At 41.2% G+C, this 16626-nt stretch overlaps 1 protein-coding gene across 1 annotated transcript in view; it reads left to right on the forward strand.

The window, feature by feature from the left end:
* The window catches only part of RTF1 (RTF1 homolog, Paf1/RNA polymerase II complex component), a 45223-nt gene extending 29922 nt beyond the window's left edge, over nucleotides 1-15301 (forward strand). Inside the window, exons 6-18 of the mRNA XM_056852136.1 lie at nucleotides 1353-1464; nucleotides 5297-5432; nucleotides 5736-5913; nucleotides 7336-7418; nucleotides 8030-8117; nucleotides 8223-8330; nucleotides 9130-9207; nucleotides 10089-10210; nucleotides 10445-10502; nucleotides 11088-11165; nucleotides 12067-12162; nucleotides 12444-12555; nucleotides 14964-15301. Of these exons, the coding sequence (XP_056708114.1) occupies nucleotides 1353-1464; nucleotides 5297-5432; nucleotides 5736-5913; nucleotides 7336-7418; nucleotides 8030-8117; nucleotides 8223-8330; nucleotides 9130-9207; nucleotides 10089-10210; nucleotides 10445-10502; nucleotides 11088-11165; nucleotides 12067-12162; nucleotides 12444-12555; nucleotides 14964-15070 (1356 nt within the window). The 3' untranslated portion in view covers nucleotides 15071-15301. The remainder of the gene's footprint in view (nucleotides 1-1352; nucleotides 1465-5296; nucleotides 5433-5735; nucleotides 5914-7335; nucleotides 7419-8029; nucleotides 8118-8222; nucleotides 8331-9129; nucleotides 9208-10088; nucleotides 10211-10444; nucleotides 10503-11087; nucleotides 11166-12066; nucleotides 12163-12443; nucleotides 12556-14963) is intronic.
* Nucleotides 15302-16626: the final 1325 nt, after the last annotated feature.

Raw genomic sequence — 16626 nt, forward strand, 5'->3', positions numbered from 1 at the left:
AAGCTGGGGCTATTCCCGCCCTAGGAGACAGGAAGTTAAAAATTAGTCCTGCCTCCCCGAGCAGTGGGCGTGAATAACCCAAGCTGCAAGATGCCCTTGTCCCTCAGAGCGGAAGGAACTTCTCGGTGAGTAAACAAGGGTCCATTATTACTTCAAGGATCACCTACTTCCATATGATTTTACCCAACTACTATGATCATCTTTGGAGGCCCTGCTTCGGGTGCCCCTGTCATCTAAGACTAGATGGGTGGCAACCAAGGATGGCGCCATCTCAGAATTCCTTCTCTAGGGAGATATGTTCTTCCCCCTTCTATCATTATCTTCCACCTGATAAAAATTTGCTGTTTTACCTGGCGTTACGTCACTGATTCTTATTGACCCTTTCTCCTGTTCAAATCTGTATGTGTTTGTGTTCTGTTTTAATTGTTTTTAATGGTTTGTATATATTTATTTCTTTTAATCTTGTTTTAATTGTATTGTTCACCATCTTGAGACCCTACATTGGGTGGAAATGAGCCTAAAATGTTTTAAACATTTTTTTGAAAATTCAGTTCTTATCTAGGCAGTTGTTTCTGATAAACAATCTTGACTGATTTTTGTGCTTATGTACAAATGGAAAAGCAGTAAACCCCTACATTTGGTTGTCTTGTCAATATTTTTCCTACTAATCCACTTTCCCTGGGACTGTTTGGGACAATTCAGCTTTAGTGCTTGTTAAGGTGATGCTTTTCCAAAAATGGTCTATCATCACATTAGCAAAGTCATTTTTAAGAAGCATTTGGTTTGGTAGCATGCATTTTGTAATATCCATAAAACTGTATATTTAAGGAATTCACCTGATGCCAGATGACTGTACTTGTAGATATACAACACAAACCGTCCTAAAAGCAGATTTTCATAATCAGAATGGTGTGAAACATGTGTTTCTACCAAATAGCAGGTGATTACTGTGTGGTTTAAAAGCAACTTCAGAATATGGAGGGGGACATTGAGATTTGCATGTAGACAGTCCTTGGGATCAAGGTCATACCTCATTGTGAAGTAGTGATGGTTAAAGCAGATTTTAAGAATGTCAGCACAGCTTTGTAAACTAAAGGAAGAATAACTATATTCAAGTCCAGTAGAGGCCAACAAGATTTTCAGGGGGTACTCTTTTGAGAGTCAAAGCTCCCTTAGTCAGAAGGAAGAACAGTTGTTAATCTTGAGGTTATTCAGTGTAATTCTGTTCTGGTAAATGACCATACCCAACCTGTACTAGTATAATCATGTTCCAGGCCACATGAAAGTGTATGTAGTTGTTTCCATGCTTGAATTGGGACTAGGTGTTGAAGATGGTTATGTGTTCTTCTCAGGTAATGTCACATAATAAAGAGCGGCGGTCAAAGCGAGATGAAAAATTGGATAAGAAATCCCAAGCCATGGAAGAACTGAAAGCAGAGAGAGAGAAAAGGAAGAACAGGACAGGTACATTGAAATTATATGCCCAAGTTGTTTGTTTTACTTTTGCACTAGATGGTGCATTTCTAGTTCATGTAATATGATTGCCGTGTGATGCCCAGAAACTACCCTCTATATATGTTGCTGTAAGCTATTTCCCTTTAGATACTAGTTCCAAGGGCATTGCATTATAAATTATAGCCCAGCCATATCTTTTTCTTGCCCATGTAATTTTATTCAGTAGTTTTCATGTGGCTTTAAATGCAATGATCTCATAAGCTTCGTTTGTTCAGTCTGAAGAGATATGGCTGTTCTGACCTTGCCATGGCTAGGCATGAGCTATATTGGGTTGTTTCGGAGAGTAGAATGTCCTTTCGTGGGCTCTTTTTACTGAGGATGGATGCCTTTAGAACAACCTGGCAGAAACTCGCAACCTCTCACCTGAACTGTTTGGGGATCTCCCCTAATGATATCGACTGCCTCAGTCTGACCTATATTAGAATTCTGATTTTGAAACGCCTCTATACCCTAGATGAGCTCAGAACCAGAATCTGGGCTTGTAGAGTTTGTTTTCCTCTTTATTTGGGATTGGCATATCCAAACTCCAGCCCAGTTTATCTTGATTACTTGACGCTTCCCAAATACTGACAAGCCTTTATGTTGGCTCGCCTTAATTCAATCCCACCGGCAGAACATTTTGGCTGCTTTGGAAGGATTCCATTTGCAAATAGACTCTGTAGCTGTGACACAGGAAGCCTTGACACCTTGCTCCATTGTCTGTTTCAGTGTCCGAAATTTCATAGGTATAGAATTACGTTTGTTTCCCCCCTTCTAAAGGATCTGGTTAGCATTCCGGCCTGTTGTAGGCTACAGACCCTTTTGGCTGGAAGTGATCATAGTACCACCCTGGCAGTTGCCGAGTTTTTTCCCCATGTAATCAGATCTCTGAGTTAAATAGATCTGAGCAACCTGATGCCCTGGTCGTCATAGGTGTATTAATTTATATTATTATTGTTACTCTCTTTTTTGTTATGTTTGTGGAACTATTTGTGCTCAAGACTGTTGTCATAAGAGCAGAGAAAAAGAAAGAGAATAGAATGTGCTTTCTCCTGTGTGTTTCACTTAGTAAAACGCACCAGGTAGAAGTTGCATGAATGCATCTTGTTTTCTGAACTTCATGTGCTTTGAAATGCCATCCCGAAGGGGAAATTGTATTCATTCTTTAATAATGCTAATTCCCTTCATCTGTTCATGTATCTCAAAGCACATAAGCATGGAAACATTCTTTTCTTCCCAGTACATATTTCAAATATTTTTGTAGTCTGCCTCTGCTCCTCCTTTCTTAATTATCACAATGCTATCGGTGCTTTTACAGATCATTGCCATCCACACTTGAAATAACAGGTTTTGGAGTTAGCAAGATATAAACTTTGCCCTTCCATAAAGTTCAGGATGCCTTGCAGAAATCAATCATGTTTGTAGAGTGAACTGTCACAACTATACCTTAACAAATAATTCAACAGATTGCCTAAGCAAAAACAAAACGTATAGGCTTGGACCCAGCAGGAGCTTCTGCTGCAAGAAGGGATTTCCATAAGTAAAGCATGCCTTTCTCACCTTCTCCTTCCCACTGCAGCCCAAAATGCCTCCCTGAAATGCTGCACCTGAGGGACAGCATGAAGAGAGAGTTGGGGGTCTGCAATGGGAGGGTGGAAATGAGCACCAGCCCCCCTTCCATGTACAGAAATCCTCTACTGCACCCAACCTGTACAGTTATCACCCTTTTCAGCCCTATAGTGATTGGTTGCTCACCACATCTCAGAGTGCTTTTTCAGATAAGACAGCTTTACATGCCTTCTGAAAGTCCGAAGGTGAAGGATCCTTGCAGTCCCAGTTGGATATGATTCTCCTACTCAGTCTTCCTTCAACAGAGAGAGGCTTCCCCCAAAACAGAATTACTTTTTCTGAGGGAGAAAGGCTTCCTCTGAAGAAAAGTCTCTTTCTTGAAGGAAAACTTGGCCAAAGGGAGGCATAGGATCCCTTCAGAGCCCTTTGTGGCCTTTTCTCCCGTCTTCCAGCTCCAGCAGTCCTTTCTGACCCTGAGAAATTTTATTCCCGGGATTGCAGGACTCGCTTAGTATAATATGCATACAGGTTGGGACGCCACAGTGGGGAGGGAGGAGGGAATGCAGCTGTCCCTTCCTTCCTTCCTCTTCCATTAGATGACCTGGGATAGCTGAAGAGGCAGGATGATTTCCTGGGATTGGAAAGGACTGATGGTGGGAGGAGAAGCACAGGAAACAGCTATGACCACAAGATCCAACCCCATATGTCTCTGCAGCTATATCCTGTTGCATCATGCTTCCAGCAGCTTCACCCCCTGCCATCCTAAAGGACTCCTGCTCCCTGAAACCTGCCTTCCTCCCAGTCATCCCAGGACTCCAGGCAATTCAGTCCTTGCTGCCCCTTTTACTTGAAACTGCCTCCCAGGAAGCCTGCATGTTGTCACCCACCCCCTAATGAAAGTGAGCTTCAGCACCTGTATCGACCATAAGCAGATCTGTCTCCTATTTATCCCCTCCTTTACATCCCCACTCCCCTTGCTTCCTGTGTATTAGTTTTTGATTGTAAGCTCCTTGTGGCAGAGATATTTTGGGGTTCTGTAATTAATGGTGTGCATGTTAATGGCACTATATAAATAATTTTGGCAGCTAAGCTGGGAGATGTTAAAGTATTACTCACCTCATACTATCCCATATTGTAGCTGTGGTCCAAAGAGCTACTCTGGATATGCCCATGATGACTAGTTGGATGTATTTTTCTGCACAGTGGAATGGAGTAGGTGGATGTAAATCACCAAGAAAAAAGCTCATCTCAGTGTTTTGATTTAAATAAATTTTTTTCTGTTTACGATTTCGATAAGTTCATTTTAATGTATGGCTATAATAATAAAAAGAACCCTGAGTTTTTAAAAAAACCTTCAGTAGAGCGTTTAAACAACTTCAGAAGGTATACTATACATTTCTTAAATATTAATACTTTTACTATTTCCAAAAATGATATACAATGCATTGCTTATTTTTAGATACCCTAATGGTCATGACCCCAGGTAGGGTGTCTCTTACAGTCTGCAGCCATGAATGGTTTTTGTAGAGGTGTGCTGCTTGGAATCAACGCTGCAAGGTGCTTCTGCTTTCTAGTGTTCCTTTCTGCTTTAGTCTGTCCCTTCTCCTTTGTTCTATGCCTGCCCAAATGGTAATTTTTGCAGATTCCCCACTCCCACTGCATACCCCTACATCACACTCAGTGCTGTTCTTGTGGGGTCCCCTGACACCCCCCCCGGGGGGGCCATGTTGGGGTAGGGATGCAGTGGGCTGGAGGCGGAGACAAGAGAGCTTGTTCTGCAAACAGAGCTCTGTTTGTGGTGCATTGGATACGATCTTACATGTTTAGCTGTCATTTTTAAGAAACAACTAAAACGTTAAAGTTTTTTTTTTAAAAAAACTGTTCAAATTTATTTTCCATCTGGCAGCAGAACACAATGATGTTTCATAAGTTGCTTTTATAACTTCCTCAGTTTCAGAGTTTTTTGCCATGTGCCATTAAGTAGTTCCTTCATGTGTGTACATCTGCTTGCATGGTTCTGTAGCCTGTATATAGGCAACTAAGCTTATTAAAATTTAAGACAATTCTTATTTGTTGCTTCAATAAATAACTCTGTAGTAGCAGATGAGAGCTGATTTCAGATTTGTACTAGGATATCTGCCTCTTTTGCTTGTAGTCCAATTTAAAGGAGTTTCTAGGAAAAAAGAAAATGAACAGAAAAAACCCCAAGTCGTTTTCCTTTTATCCCTTGTAGCAGAGTTGCTTGCAAAGAAACAGCCATTAAAAACTAGTGAAGTATACTCTGATGATGAAGAGGAGGAGGAAGATGATAAATCTAGTGAGAAGACTGATCGTTCGTCCAGATCTTCATCTTCTGATGAAGAGGAAGAGTGAGTACAGAATGTACCTTTGTGTTTTAGGGTAAGGGAGAAAGGATTTGAGTCTGTTCCAGTTTGTAATCCTAGATTCAGTATTCAGTAAGGGAGTCTGTACCCCTTGTGATTATGTAATAGTTCTTACCATGGGGTGTACTTTTGTACCATGTAGTATTCAGTGCTGGATGTCAACTGGAAGGGTGAATCATAGAAATATGAACTTGATTGTCCTGACACTGTAGCTTTGTGTTTGTGATACCTATGGACTCAGACTCTGAAGGTGTGAATGGACTTCTGTCTTCTCCTTTGCTGAACTAGGAAAGAAGAAATTCCTCCCAAATCACAACCAGTGTCTTTGCCTGAAGAACTAAATCGGGTTCGATTATCTCGGCATAAACTGGAGCGTTGGTGTCACATGCCATTTTTTGCCAAGACAGTCACAGGCTGCTTTGTGCGCATTGGCATAGGAAACCACAACAGCAAACCAGTTTACAGGGTGAGTTTGTCTTTGAAGGTGAGGCCCAACTTCCACTGGCATTTGTTGTGATAAAGGAATACAGGATATCTTGATTAACACACAAAAGACACCGGCCTCCAGATAGGTCACCCTTTTCCTGGGGAATGAAGCAATGAACTCATCTGATCTCAGGCTGAAAAGAGATGGGTTCCCTTTATGGAATCAAATGGGCAGGATGGAAATGACCATTTGCTCACCTGCCAGGAAGATAGTTCATTGTTTTGGAGATCCTGAGTTAGGGCTGTAAAAGTTGAGGGCATGAGCTTTGATATCATTGGGGAAAGGTGCAGGGCAGCACACATGGGGTCTTAAACCCCAGTTTAGGCTAGGTCACAGAGAAACCCAACAGGCAGGTAAAGAATTAAAAGATTCAGCACACTCTGTGAAAGCATGCAAGCCAAGGTCCAGGGAATGGGGATAAATGGAATGAAGTCTGCCTTGACGAGCATCTTCCAAAGTTTCAGCTTTGCATGTGTCCAGTCCTCAGAACGAAATGCCAAGGTATACCCAGTGACTTTTATAGCTTAATTAGCTTTTGGGTTTATTTATCCTCTTTAGCATTCTTTCTAAAGTTCTGAGGCTGTTTTTCCTGTGTTCTTGTGCTCCTAGAAATTAGAAATGTTTGTTAGCAAATAAAGATCTTTGTAGAAAAGATCTCCGACCATGACCAGAATTTCTTACCCAAAGCTCCTGGCTACTTTCCATGCATAGACCAAAAATTCCTGATTAGGCTAATGTCATTTAGCAGGTATGGGAAGAGGTGGTGTACAGCTCACATGTACATACACAGCATCTCTCATAGAATCATAGAGTTGGAAGGGGCCATACAGGCCATCTAGTCCAACCCCGGCTCAATCTATCTGTGCCTCAGACCATAAACAGCGAGAGAACAGGGCAGAATTTGAGTGGCGGCAATGTACCCAAGGCAAAGAAGAGAGGTGGGGACTTGGGATGTCAAAGCCCCCCCCCTCTCTACTCCCCCCTCCTCCCCTTGTCACCCCCCCTCACCTCTCAGGTATTCTTGGACAACGGGAGGGGAGGAGGATTATCACAACATTAAGAGCTGCAGATGTGAGGCATGGGAAGCTGGTAATATAGTAACCTTGTATAATATCTTGACATTCTTAATAAAAATATATCGAGGTTTAAGTAACTTCCTGCTCCATGTGTAAAAAAAAACACCCAAAGTTATTGCATTTTAAATGGTGTCATTAACTTGTCTTTTTTTGATATACAACTTTCCTGCTTCAAATTGGACATCACTGAGGATGTGACAGTGGCAATGGACTCTTGCTGCAGCTTCTGCTCTGCTCTCTCTTTGTTGGTTCTGCCCATTGTCGAGTCTTTTCCTCTTTTAGAAAAGGTGCAGTTTTCATAATCTTCACTCCCTTCTGTCTGTAGGTGGCAGAAATAACTGGTGTTGTAGAAACTGCAAAGGTTTATCAACTTGGAGGTACCAGGACAAACAAAGGATTACAGCTAAGGTAGGACATCTGGAATTCATTTTGAGGGTATGATATTCCTTGGGAAATAAGAGGATAGACATGAATGTCAAAACCTTAAAAATAGGATGTTGGCAAATAACCTTCCAGAAGCGTTTCTTTACGGCATCCATAGAGATGTGGAAAACGCCGGCAACACTGGAGTAGGTGAGACAGGATGTGTCTGCTGTGCTATAAGTACCGATCAGAATTTCTTCACTGGTACAGCCCGATTTAGAATCTCTTCTTGTAGCAACCTAGAATTAGGGTTGACAATGGATTGGATTCGGTCAGGGTTTCCTTTGGTGTAAGAGGGAGGAGGGACAGTCTCACCTGATGTCCCTCTGTTGTGCAACTCTTATCCATGAATTATTGGGCTTGTGGGTCCCAAAATCTTCAGTACTTTGAAGATCCAAAGGCACCTCTCCTTCCCTCCTTGACCATCAGAAAAGCTGGTAGGATCCAACCCAGATTATAGTCTGCTGTATGTAGCAGTGAGATGCAGCGTTGCCCTTTACTGGATGTGTCTCTACCGCAGCCTCCTCTCCAGAGCTTAGAAAGTAACAACTGCTATCATACAGCAGTGTGACTAAAAAATATTTTTTGTTGAACAGGCATGGCAATGACCAGCGTGTCTTCCGATTAGAGTTTGTCTCCAATCAAGAATTCACAGAGAGCGAATTCATGAAGTGGAAGGAAGCTGTAAGTTTCTTGGAATCTCTGTTTCTCCTGATATCATTTGCCAAGAATTATAGTGTTGAGCAGTAACTGAAGACAATTGGCACCTTTCCCTCTTTTTATACCTAGATGTTTTCTGCTGGGATGCAGTTACCCACACTAGATGAAATAAACAAGAAGGAAGTGTCCATCAAAGAAGCCCTCAACTATAAATTTAATGACCAGGACATTGAGGAGGTAAATGAAGAAAATGTACTTTTGAGCTGGAACCATGAAGGTTCGTAATGGAAAGGTAGGTGAGGTTTTAAAGAAAAGATGTTCTCAGATGCCAAATTCTGGTTCTATAAATATAGGATAGGCTCGAGGTTTTTCTTTTGAGAGAGAAATACATGGTGCAAGGATCTGTTTGGACTCCATTTTGATGTTCTTGTTATAGGCAGATCAAAAAGTGATATGCATCAAACTTGCAAAAAATCATATCATAGCTGAAGCGTGACTCATATTATACGCCCCTGGTATTCCTTGAAGGTCTCCCATCCAAATACTAGCCAGGGCTGAGGCAGATAGTGTGTGACTGGCCCAAGGTCACCTGGCAAGTTTCCATGGCAGAGTGGGGATTCGAACGTGGGTTTCCAAGGTCCTAGTCTGACTCTTTAACCACCACGCTGTCCCTCTCCCCCCCCCCTTTTTGCAGCATCTACTTGTAAAATAAATTAGTTTTGCCCTGGTACAGGTAGATTATTTCTCACCACTTGTGAATCACCAGTAGACTTGAAACCAGCATGCAATATATGATGTATGGACAAGTTCTAAAGTACTTACTTTACTACTCCAGTACAATGTACATAAATTAGGGGGGGAAGCAGATCTTTAAATGGGCCATAAAGTGACATAGGAACTGACCTTGGCTTCTATGGCTATGAATATCGTGAGTTTCAGCCTAATTGTATCTTATGAAGCCAGACAGCTTATCATTTATGGAATTCCAGGGTTAATGCTACAAAGCATTTTATTTTATTCTGTTCTCCATTTATAGATTGTAAAAGAGAAAGAAAGATTCCGGAAAGCTCCACCAAACTACGCCATGAAGAAAACACAGCTACTAAAAGAGAAGGTAAAAAAAAAGGTGGCCTTCAGTTGGGTTCCCAGGTAGCTTTAGCTGGTGGGTTCAGACAACCCTTGAGTAAATGGTCCTTCTAAATGCCTTTCCATGCAGTTTTTTTCTAGTGCCTGATTTGAGTTCTTTCCCCAGGTTTCCAATTCACGTTCACTTTGCTACTTTCCAGCTTTGATTGTGCCTTCCTTGGATTAATTTTTCAATGATTACTTTGAGGTTCATTTTGGTACAAGGTGTATACAGATTGTTCAGCTTGTACCACCAACCTTAACAAATTTGTTTCACTGCTAGCAATGGTAATTTAAATGTGGTAATTTAAAAGGTAGGAGCCCCGTGGCGCAGAGTGTTAAGCTGCAGTACTGCAGTCAAAAGCTCTGCTCACGACCTGAGTTCGATCCCGACGGAAGTCGGTTTCAGGTAGCCGGCTCAAGGTTGACTCAGCCTTCCATCCTTCCGAGGTCGGTCAAATGAGTACCCAGCTTGCTGGGGGTAAAGGGAAGATGACTGGGGAAGGCACTGGCAAACCACCCCGCAAACAAAGTCTGCCTAGAAAACGTCGGGATGTGACGTCTCCCCATGGGTCAGGAATGACCCGGTGCTTGCACAGGGGACCTTTACCTTTACCTTTTAATTTAAAAGGTAGCGCTCTTAAATTGCTGGTCCATTAACCAAGATAAAATAATTTACTGCATTGATAATTGTTCCTCCTGCCATATGTGTCTGACCAGTGTCTGTCCTATTTTATCTAATGAACAGTAGAACTACCTGATCTAATGTTAGCATGATAATATGTTGGTAAGAGTTTTTTAATGAACTCTGACCCATATAAGGAGTGTTGTGGAGATAGTTCAGGCCTAACAACCACATCTTTGTTTAAGGCAATGGCAGAGGACATGGGAGACCAGGACAGGGCAAAACAGATTCAAGATCAGCTTAATGAGTTAGAGGAGAGAGCAGAGGCCTTGGATCGCCAGCGAACAAAAAATATTTCAGCCATCAGGTATGTACCTGACATTTAATGGTCTACCAGAAATAGCATACCACACAAGTTGGACTTCCTCAGAAGTTTTGTGAGTCGTCTTCCTACTAAAGTAAATCCTGTGGACACTATCTTGTTTGCAGACAATTAATGCTCATTTTCTTCACCTATTTACTGATGAAATAACTTATGTTGAGAATTTGAGGGGGTGTCTTTGTGGGGTATGTTAATACTTGTGCTGTGTTTTCTTTGCAGTTACATTAATCAGAGAAATAGAGAATGGAACATTGTGGAGTCCGAAAAGGCTTTAGTGGTGAGTGGTAATAAACATGGAGAAGTACAAATAGAGTGTAGAAAGGTCATAGAAAAAGTAGCCACCTGAGCCAAACATTTGGTGTCTTCCCCAGTGCTTCAAAAGAAGCTGTTGCTTTTTACAGCCATATGCCACTTTGGTTGCAGTTTCATCAGTGTTGTAAAGTATCAAGCCATTCTCTTTATGATAGGAAAGGTTGTAATTTTATGTTAGTTTCAAAAGAGAGCACTTGTGTATAATATAAACACAATAGAATGGCATGTAGTAATAGCCATCTGCAGGAACAAACCTGTTGACGTAGATGTCGCGCTAGATGGCCTGTATGGCCCCTTTGAACTTTATGATTCTAAGAACAAGATTATGCAAATAAAATGGCATTTCTTGGAGGTAGTCTTTCACTGTCTTTTTTTGTTTAATCCCAGACACTTTAAAAAATAGTGTAAATTGCAGTACAGTAAGCCAGATATTTGGCTAAAGGAGTTTCTGATCCCTTGTAGTGACAGGTAATCTTATGTTGCTGAGCTTATGCTGAGGAAAGCCCCACAAAGCAAAAGATGACTGAATATTTTGTATTTCTCTATGCAGGCTGAAAGCCACAATATGAAAAACCAGCAAATGGATCCCTTTACTAGGCGGCAGTGCAAACCCACAATAGTCTCAAATGTAAGTAAAATTGGGAGGGAAACAGACTATTCACGTGTGAAAATGGCTTAACAGGCTAGAACAGAGCTATTTGAATATTGCTGCATATGATGCTGAAGTCATATCAACATCAGAACATGGTCTCTGGGTTGATGGAAGGATTTTTGAAGGGCTGCTTTTGCTTAGCTTAACATTGCACTAAGTTCATCATAACCAAACTGCCCCTTCTGTTAGTGCAAGGCATAGCACAATATGCAGCACAAGCCATTCCCAGCCTTAGCTTGAGAGACTCGCACCAAGTCTTGCTCTAGCAGTTGAAGAACTAAATTCTGATGGCTTGTAGGATCCAACCCCTTGTCCTACCCCTTGTCCATCTCAGTGAAGAAGAAGAAGAGTTGGTTTTTATATGCTGACTTTCTCTACCACTTAAGGAAGAATCAAACCGGCTTACAATCACCTTTCCTTCCCCTCCCCACAACAGATACCCTGTGAGGTAGGTGGGACTGAGAGAGCTCTAAGAGAGCTGAGACTAGCCCAAAGTCACCCAGCTGGCTTCATGTGTAGGAGTGGGGAAACAAATCCAGTCCACCAGATTAGCATCTGTTGCTTACGTGGAGGAGCAGAGAATCAAACCCGGTTCTCCAGATTAAAGTCCACCGCTCCAAACCACCTCTCTTAACCACTACACCATGCATTATATCCTCCTTTAGCAAAATGGTGTATTGGTGACCAAATCCAGTATAATTGAACCAGAATATTGATGGCACTCGTTGAAAGTTGATGAAAATGCTAGATCTGGAAAGACGTGTGGTTCTGACTGCACAGGTATTAATTTGTACAACAACGCAAATAAAGTTGTGTACATATTTTCTCTTGTATGATGTGTACTGAGTTGATACTAAATCTCTGCTTCTTTTCACAGTCTAGAGATCCAGCTGTCCAAGCTGCTATTCTTGCCCAATTGAATGCGAAATATGGATCTGGCGTATTGCCAGATGCTCCAAAGGATGTAAACAAGGCAAGTGCATACAACCTCTGGCTGTTTTATAAGTTTTTACACTATTATTTGGACAACTAATTATAATAAAATTGTAACTGTGTGAAGTAGTTGCATTTTATAGGTGTAGGAACAGGAAACAGAAGTCTAAGAACAGAATGAGTTTTCTATAGTGTGTAAAAGGATTGGTGCATTCCAGAACCATTCTAACTTAATATACTTCCTCAAGTTTTCTTTTGATTCAACCTGTCTTAGCTTTTAGCACTGTGTAATATTGAAAGCTTCCTCTTTTTTTGCTTCAGAGTCAGGGAAAAGACAAAGATATTAATTCAAAATCAGCCAGTGACCTCTCAGAGGACCTTTTCAAAGTGCATGATTTTGATGTGAAGATCGATCTCCAGGTTCCCAGCTCAGGTAGGTGCTACTGCTGAGGAATGTAAAGTTCGAAGGTGTGGAAACTGAAAGGAAACATTTGTTTCCTGCTGCCTTCTTGTGTAAAATGTCAGATTCTTTGAACAAAAGCCCAGTGCTTGTGAATGGGAAAGTGAATTTTGTACAGACTTTTCCTATATTTGTTCCTGGATTCCTCCTAACTTGAAAAGAAGAGCCAAGGTGATCTCTTGCTGATTACTGAAGGAGCAGGGAAACAAAGGGAAAGGGCAGCATGTAATCAGATACAGGAGTAGTATTGTTAGTTGAGAGAAACGGGTTTGGTTTGGTCTGAGAGAGTGTTGATTTTTTTCACTACTGTTCTGTAGAAGCAGCGCCTGGCACACAGTGTGTCCAGGAGATTCCTGTCTTTTTATTTTAATGTATTAAAAATTATTAAAGGGGGTATGTGTGGTTCTGTTTCTCCTCCTACTCACTTGCATTAATTGGTTTTAAGTGGATGTTGTGGGGGTTTAATTAGTTTTAATTGCTTACTGTGGATTTGGTTTAATCGGTTCACCGGTTTTCTGGGATGAAATTCATCCCTGGTTGCACTTATTTCTTCTAAATGCGTGGAAACTTTTCTATTACTTTTTTCCTTTTAGGACACTGACAACTGCATATTACTAAGCAATGTCGCCAAAAGTACAGCCCTTTGCCACTTAGTTTTTCTTTTCTGTAAACAATTCTGGGATACTAAACAGCCTCATAATAAAACTTAATTTTGCAGTTAATGTTCTTTTTTATCCCAAACAATGGGATAAAATCAGAGCATATTCGGATAAAAAATACCCTATGACTTTTTAATGAGAGCACTGAACGCAACCATGGAGGCAGGAGCAGCTTTCTTTTCACAGAGAGATGACCTAAGAACATCCCACAGAACTGGTGTGTGTTTTAAATATGCAAAAGAAGGGGGGGTCTCAACATTCCCATCTCATGTGTAAGTTTGGGGTGTTTGAAATAGGATCTGGGCATTATGAAACACACTGACTTCTGCCACCAAGAACATGTCTTTTGACTACCCTTAGATATATTGTTTCACACTATGGAAAAAACATTATGAATATTAAAATCTTAAGTGATTGTTTGAAGGCATAAAATCAGTGAATAGTGACCAAAATCTTTGAGAAGCCTCCAGGCCCTTTTTGCTGCTCCAGGCCCTTTTTGCTGTAACTTTGCTGTCTCAACACCATCTCACATTTGATAGTCTGTTTTTTAACATTGAAAACTTATATTCACGCAGTTTACCTGCTATTAACATAGTGGCTGCTTTCAGGACTGTACTGGTTCATAATACTTTTCCCATACCGCTTCATGAAGGGACCACTCTAGTATAAAGGCAATTTTGAGCTGCTAAAATTTCATAGGATTTCCACTGTTACCACACCTCCACAAACATGTGAACATACATTCAGATGAACATGGGGAATTAGCTTGTGTGTTTGTTCAGGGAGGCCAAAATCAGGATCTTTTACTTAAAGTGGTGGTGAGTACCTTGTTTTAGCAGGAAAAAAATGAGACCTGAGTTAAATACTTTAAAAAGAATATTGAGTTTATTGAGGGATTTGGTACAATGGGGGTGGGGGACCTATCCTAAGCAGCTACAAGAAGTACTAAATCTAAGCACAGACAAATAACACATTCCTTATCCTAACCAACAGTGGAGCAACAACAACCAAACATTCAGCAGAGCTACTCCAGTTAAGACCAGGAGTTACTCTTTGAGATAAAGGTGTAAATGTGGGGTAAGGGGGAATAGGGCAGAGGAGAAGTGAAATCAGTTAGGACAGAGGTGTCCAGCTTTCCAGATGTGAGGCCTAAATAGCAGAGAGGAGCAAAATGCCAGCTGTGTAGTGCAGTGTGGGTTAGAAAATAAAAGGAGACAGTTCAAGATATAGCTAACCTACTCTGCGTAGAAACGAGATGAAAAAAGGAGGAGGGATCCAGTGTGTGTTGGGAGCCTCTTGTTCCAGTTCAGTTTGTCCTCAGCACTTCCCCAGTAGCTGATTGATTGCCATCCGACCAGGGGGTTTGGTCTTTCATCACTACATCTTTTTTTCATTTTGGATTGTCTCATTATAATGTTTTCGAGCTAAGAGATGATCAGAAGTAGTGGGAATATGTTGCCTTAAGGTAACTAGATACTGCAGTGAAGTATGGGACAGAAATCAAATCCTAAGTCTCGCCTGCATTTGTTACAAGTTGCTGAGTTTATTTTGTGACAGCCTTCTGTGTGTGACCCCTTCCCTCTCCAGAGCAAAGAACAAAAGTTGGTCTGTACTTCTTTTTTACTGCTTCTGTTGCGAGAGCAATACAGGTGGGAACCAGGCCTTCCCTCAAGCTAAGACTTCACTGTATAAATCCTTGATCTGTGTCTTGTCTCCCAACAGAGTCCAAAACACTGGCTATCACTTCCAAGGCTCCTCCTGCAAAAGATGGTGCACCCCGGCGATCGCTGAACCTGGAGGACTACAAGAAAAGGCGGGGGCTTATTTGAGCATACCCACTCTCTGCTGTTTCTGATCCTGCATGCTACACGATGGCCATTATTTTGTTCCTTCCCTCTTCAGTTTGCCCTTTGGGGTTGGAGCAGCAACAGAGCGGGGAAGAGACTCTTTGAAATTGCCAGCCATCTGTAATATAAACCATTGACTCTTTACTGTATAGATCTCCCTTCTTGTCCTTCCCTCCTGCCACCCATACATGTGGATCCGTGCTATTTAGGTTTTTGTTTTTGGGGTTTTTTTATACAGCTGGTTGGTTGGCTGGCTGTTAATATTCAGTGTTAACCTGGAGTCTGGATTTCTGCAGGAATCTCTTGGAGGCAGAAGCAGTGTTTACACTTTTGGCTGACTTTCCACCACAGACAAGGAAAGTGAAACAGTGGCACAAGGCCTCTTGGGGCTTGAAAGTCACCTGCACCTTTTTCCCTCCTCTTTCCCCCCCCCCTGACTCCTAACTTTGGAGAAGGACATCTTGACAAACTGAGTTAGGTTGAAAGTGTACATTTTTGTGGGGGTGGGTGGGTTGTGCGAAAAATTTTCCAGGTGATTTTTTAAAATCATTTTTAACCTGCAGTACTGTTTATATCTGTCACAGTTCTTTACAGCTGTCTTAAAATTTCTACCAGCTACATTGGAGCGTCCAAAACAGCAGGAGCAATTTAGTTGCAATTTAGTAAACAGCAACAAAAAAAGTCTGGCTAACAATACTTCTCTGTTCCTTTCCACAGACTTGTAAAAATCACTCCCCTCCTTGCTTGGAAAGGCTTTACTAGTTACATACTAAATTCCCTGTTACAGAGAGGTGGGGCAATTTCTCCCTTTTGATTTTTTTTTTAAAGAATATTAAATTTATATATTCACCCTCACAAATCGCCTCATCTTTTCCAAGCCAGATTTTTTTTTGCCTCCTGTTTAAACCTTTTTTTAAAAAAAAGTCTTGATTTGCAGAATGGCAAGGATACAGTAGAAAACAAGACTAGGAAAATATGGGAGGGCAGTTATTTGACCTATATGTAACTGGTACAACATGTGCAGTGGAACTCTAGCACAAGAATTGTATGTATGGAATGTTTGAATAGGAACAAGATGACTGCTTGATAATCACTCAGGTGTAAAGATCAAAGTGTAAATAAATGATGTTTTATCAAAGAGCTCTTCAGAATGAAATATGGTGGGGTATACTGAACTAAGAACTACATACACACCAGTTATCTTGACAGATTACTCTAGTGCCAGTGCTGGAAAGTGCCCTAAGTTAAGGTTGCTTTTCTGACTCGGGGTTAAAAGGAAAAATCCTAACATGCATAAAGCATTCTTAAGCAAGCCCAGCAAATGTTTTGCTTACATCTGAATAGAAGTTTGAATCTTGTGGCTATTATTTGTGGGATCCTTATCGATGCTTTAATGTATCTTTTTTTAAAATTCTTTGTTTAAGATTAGGAAGACATGTAACTGTAAAACCTGATGGAATTAAGAGGGGATTGGAAAAAAACATACACACACCACAGAATCCTCCCCGTGAAGCAGTTCTTGTCAAGTCGTGTAAACT

Source organism: Euleptes europaea, chromosome 6 (genome assembly GCF_029931775.1).
Source record: "Euleptes europaea isolate rEulEur1 chromosome 6, rEulEur1.hap1, whole genome shotgun sequence".
Taxonomy (NCBI): domain Eukaryota; kingdom Metazoa; phylum Chordata; class Lepidosauria; order Squamata; family Sphaerodactylidae; genus Euleptes; species Euleptes europaea.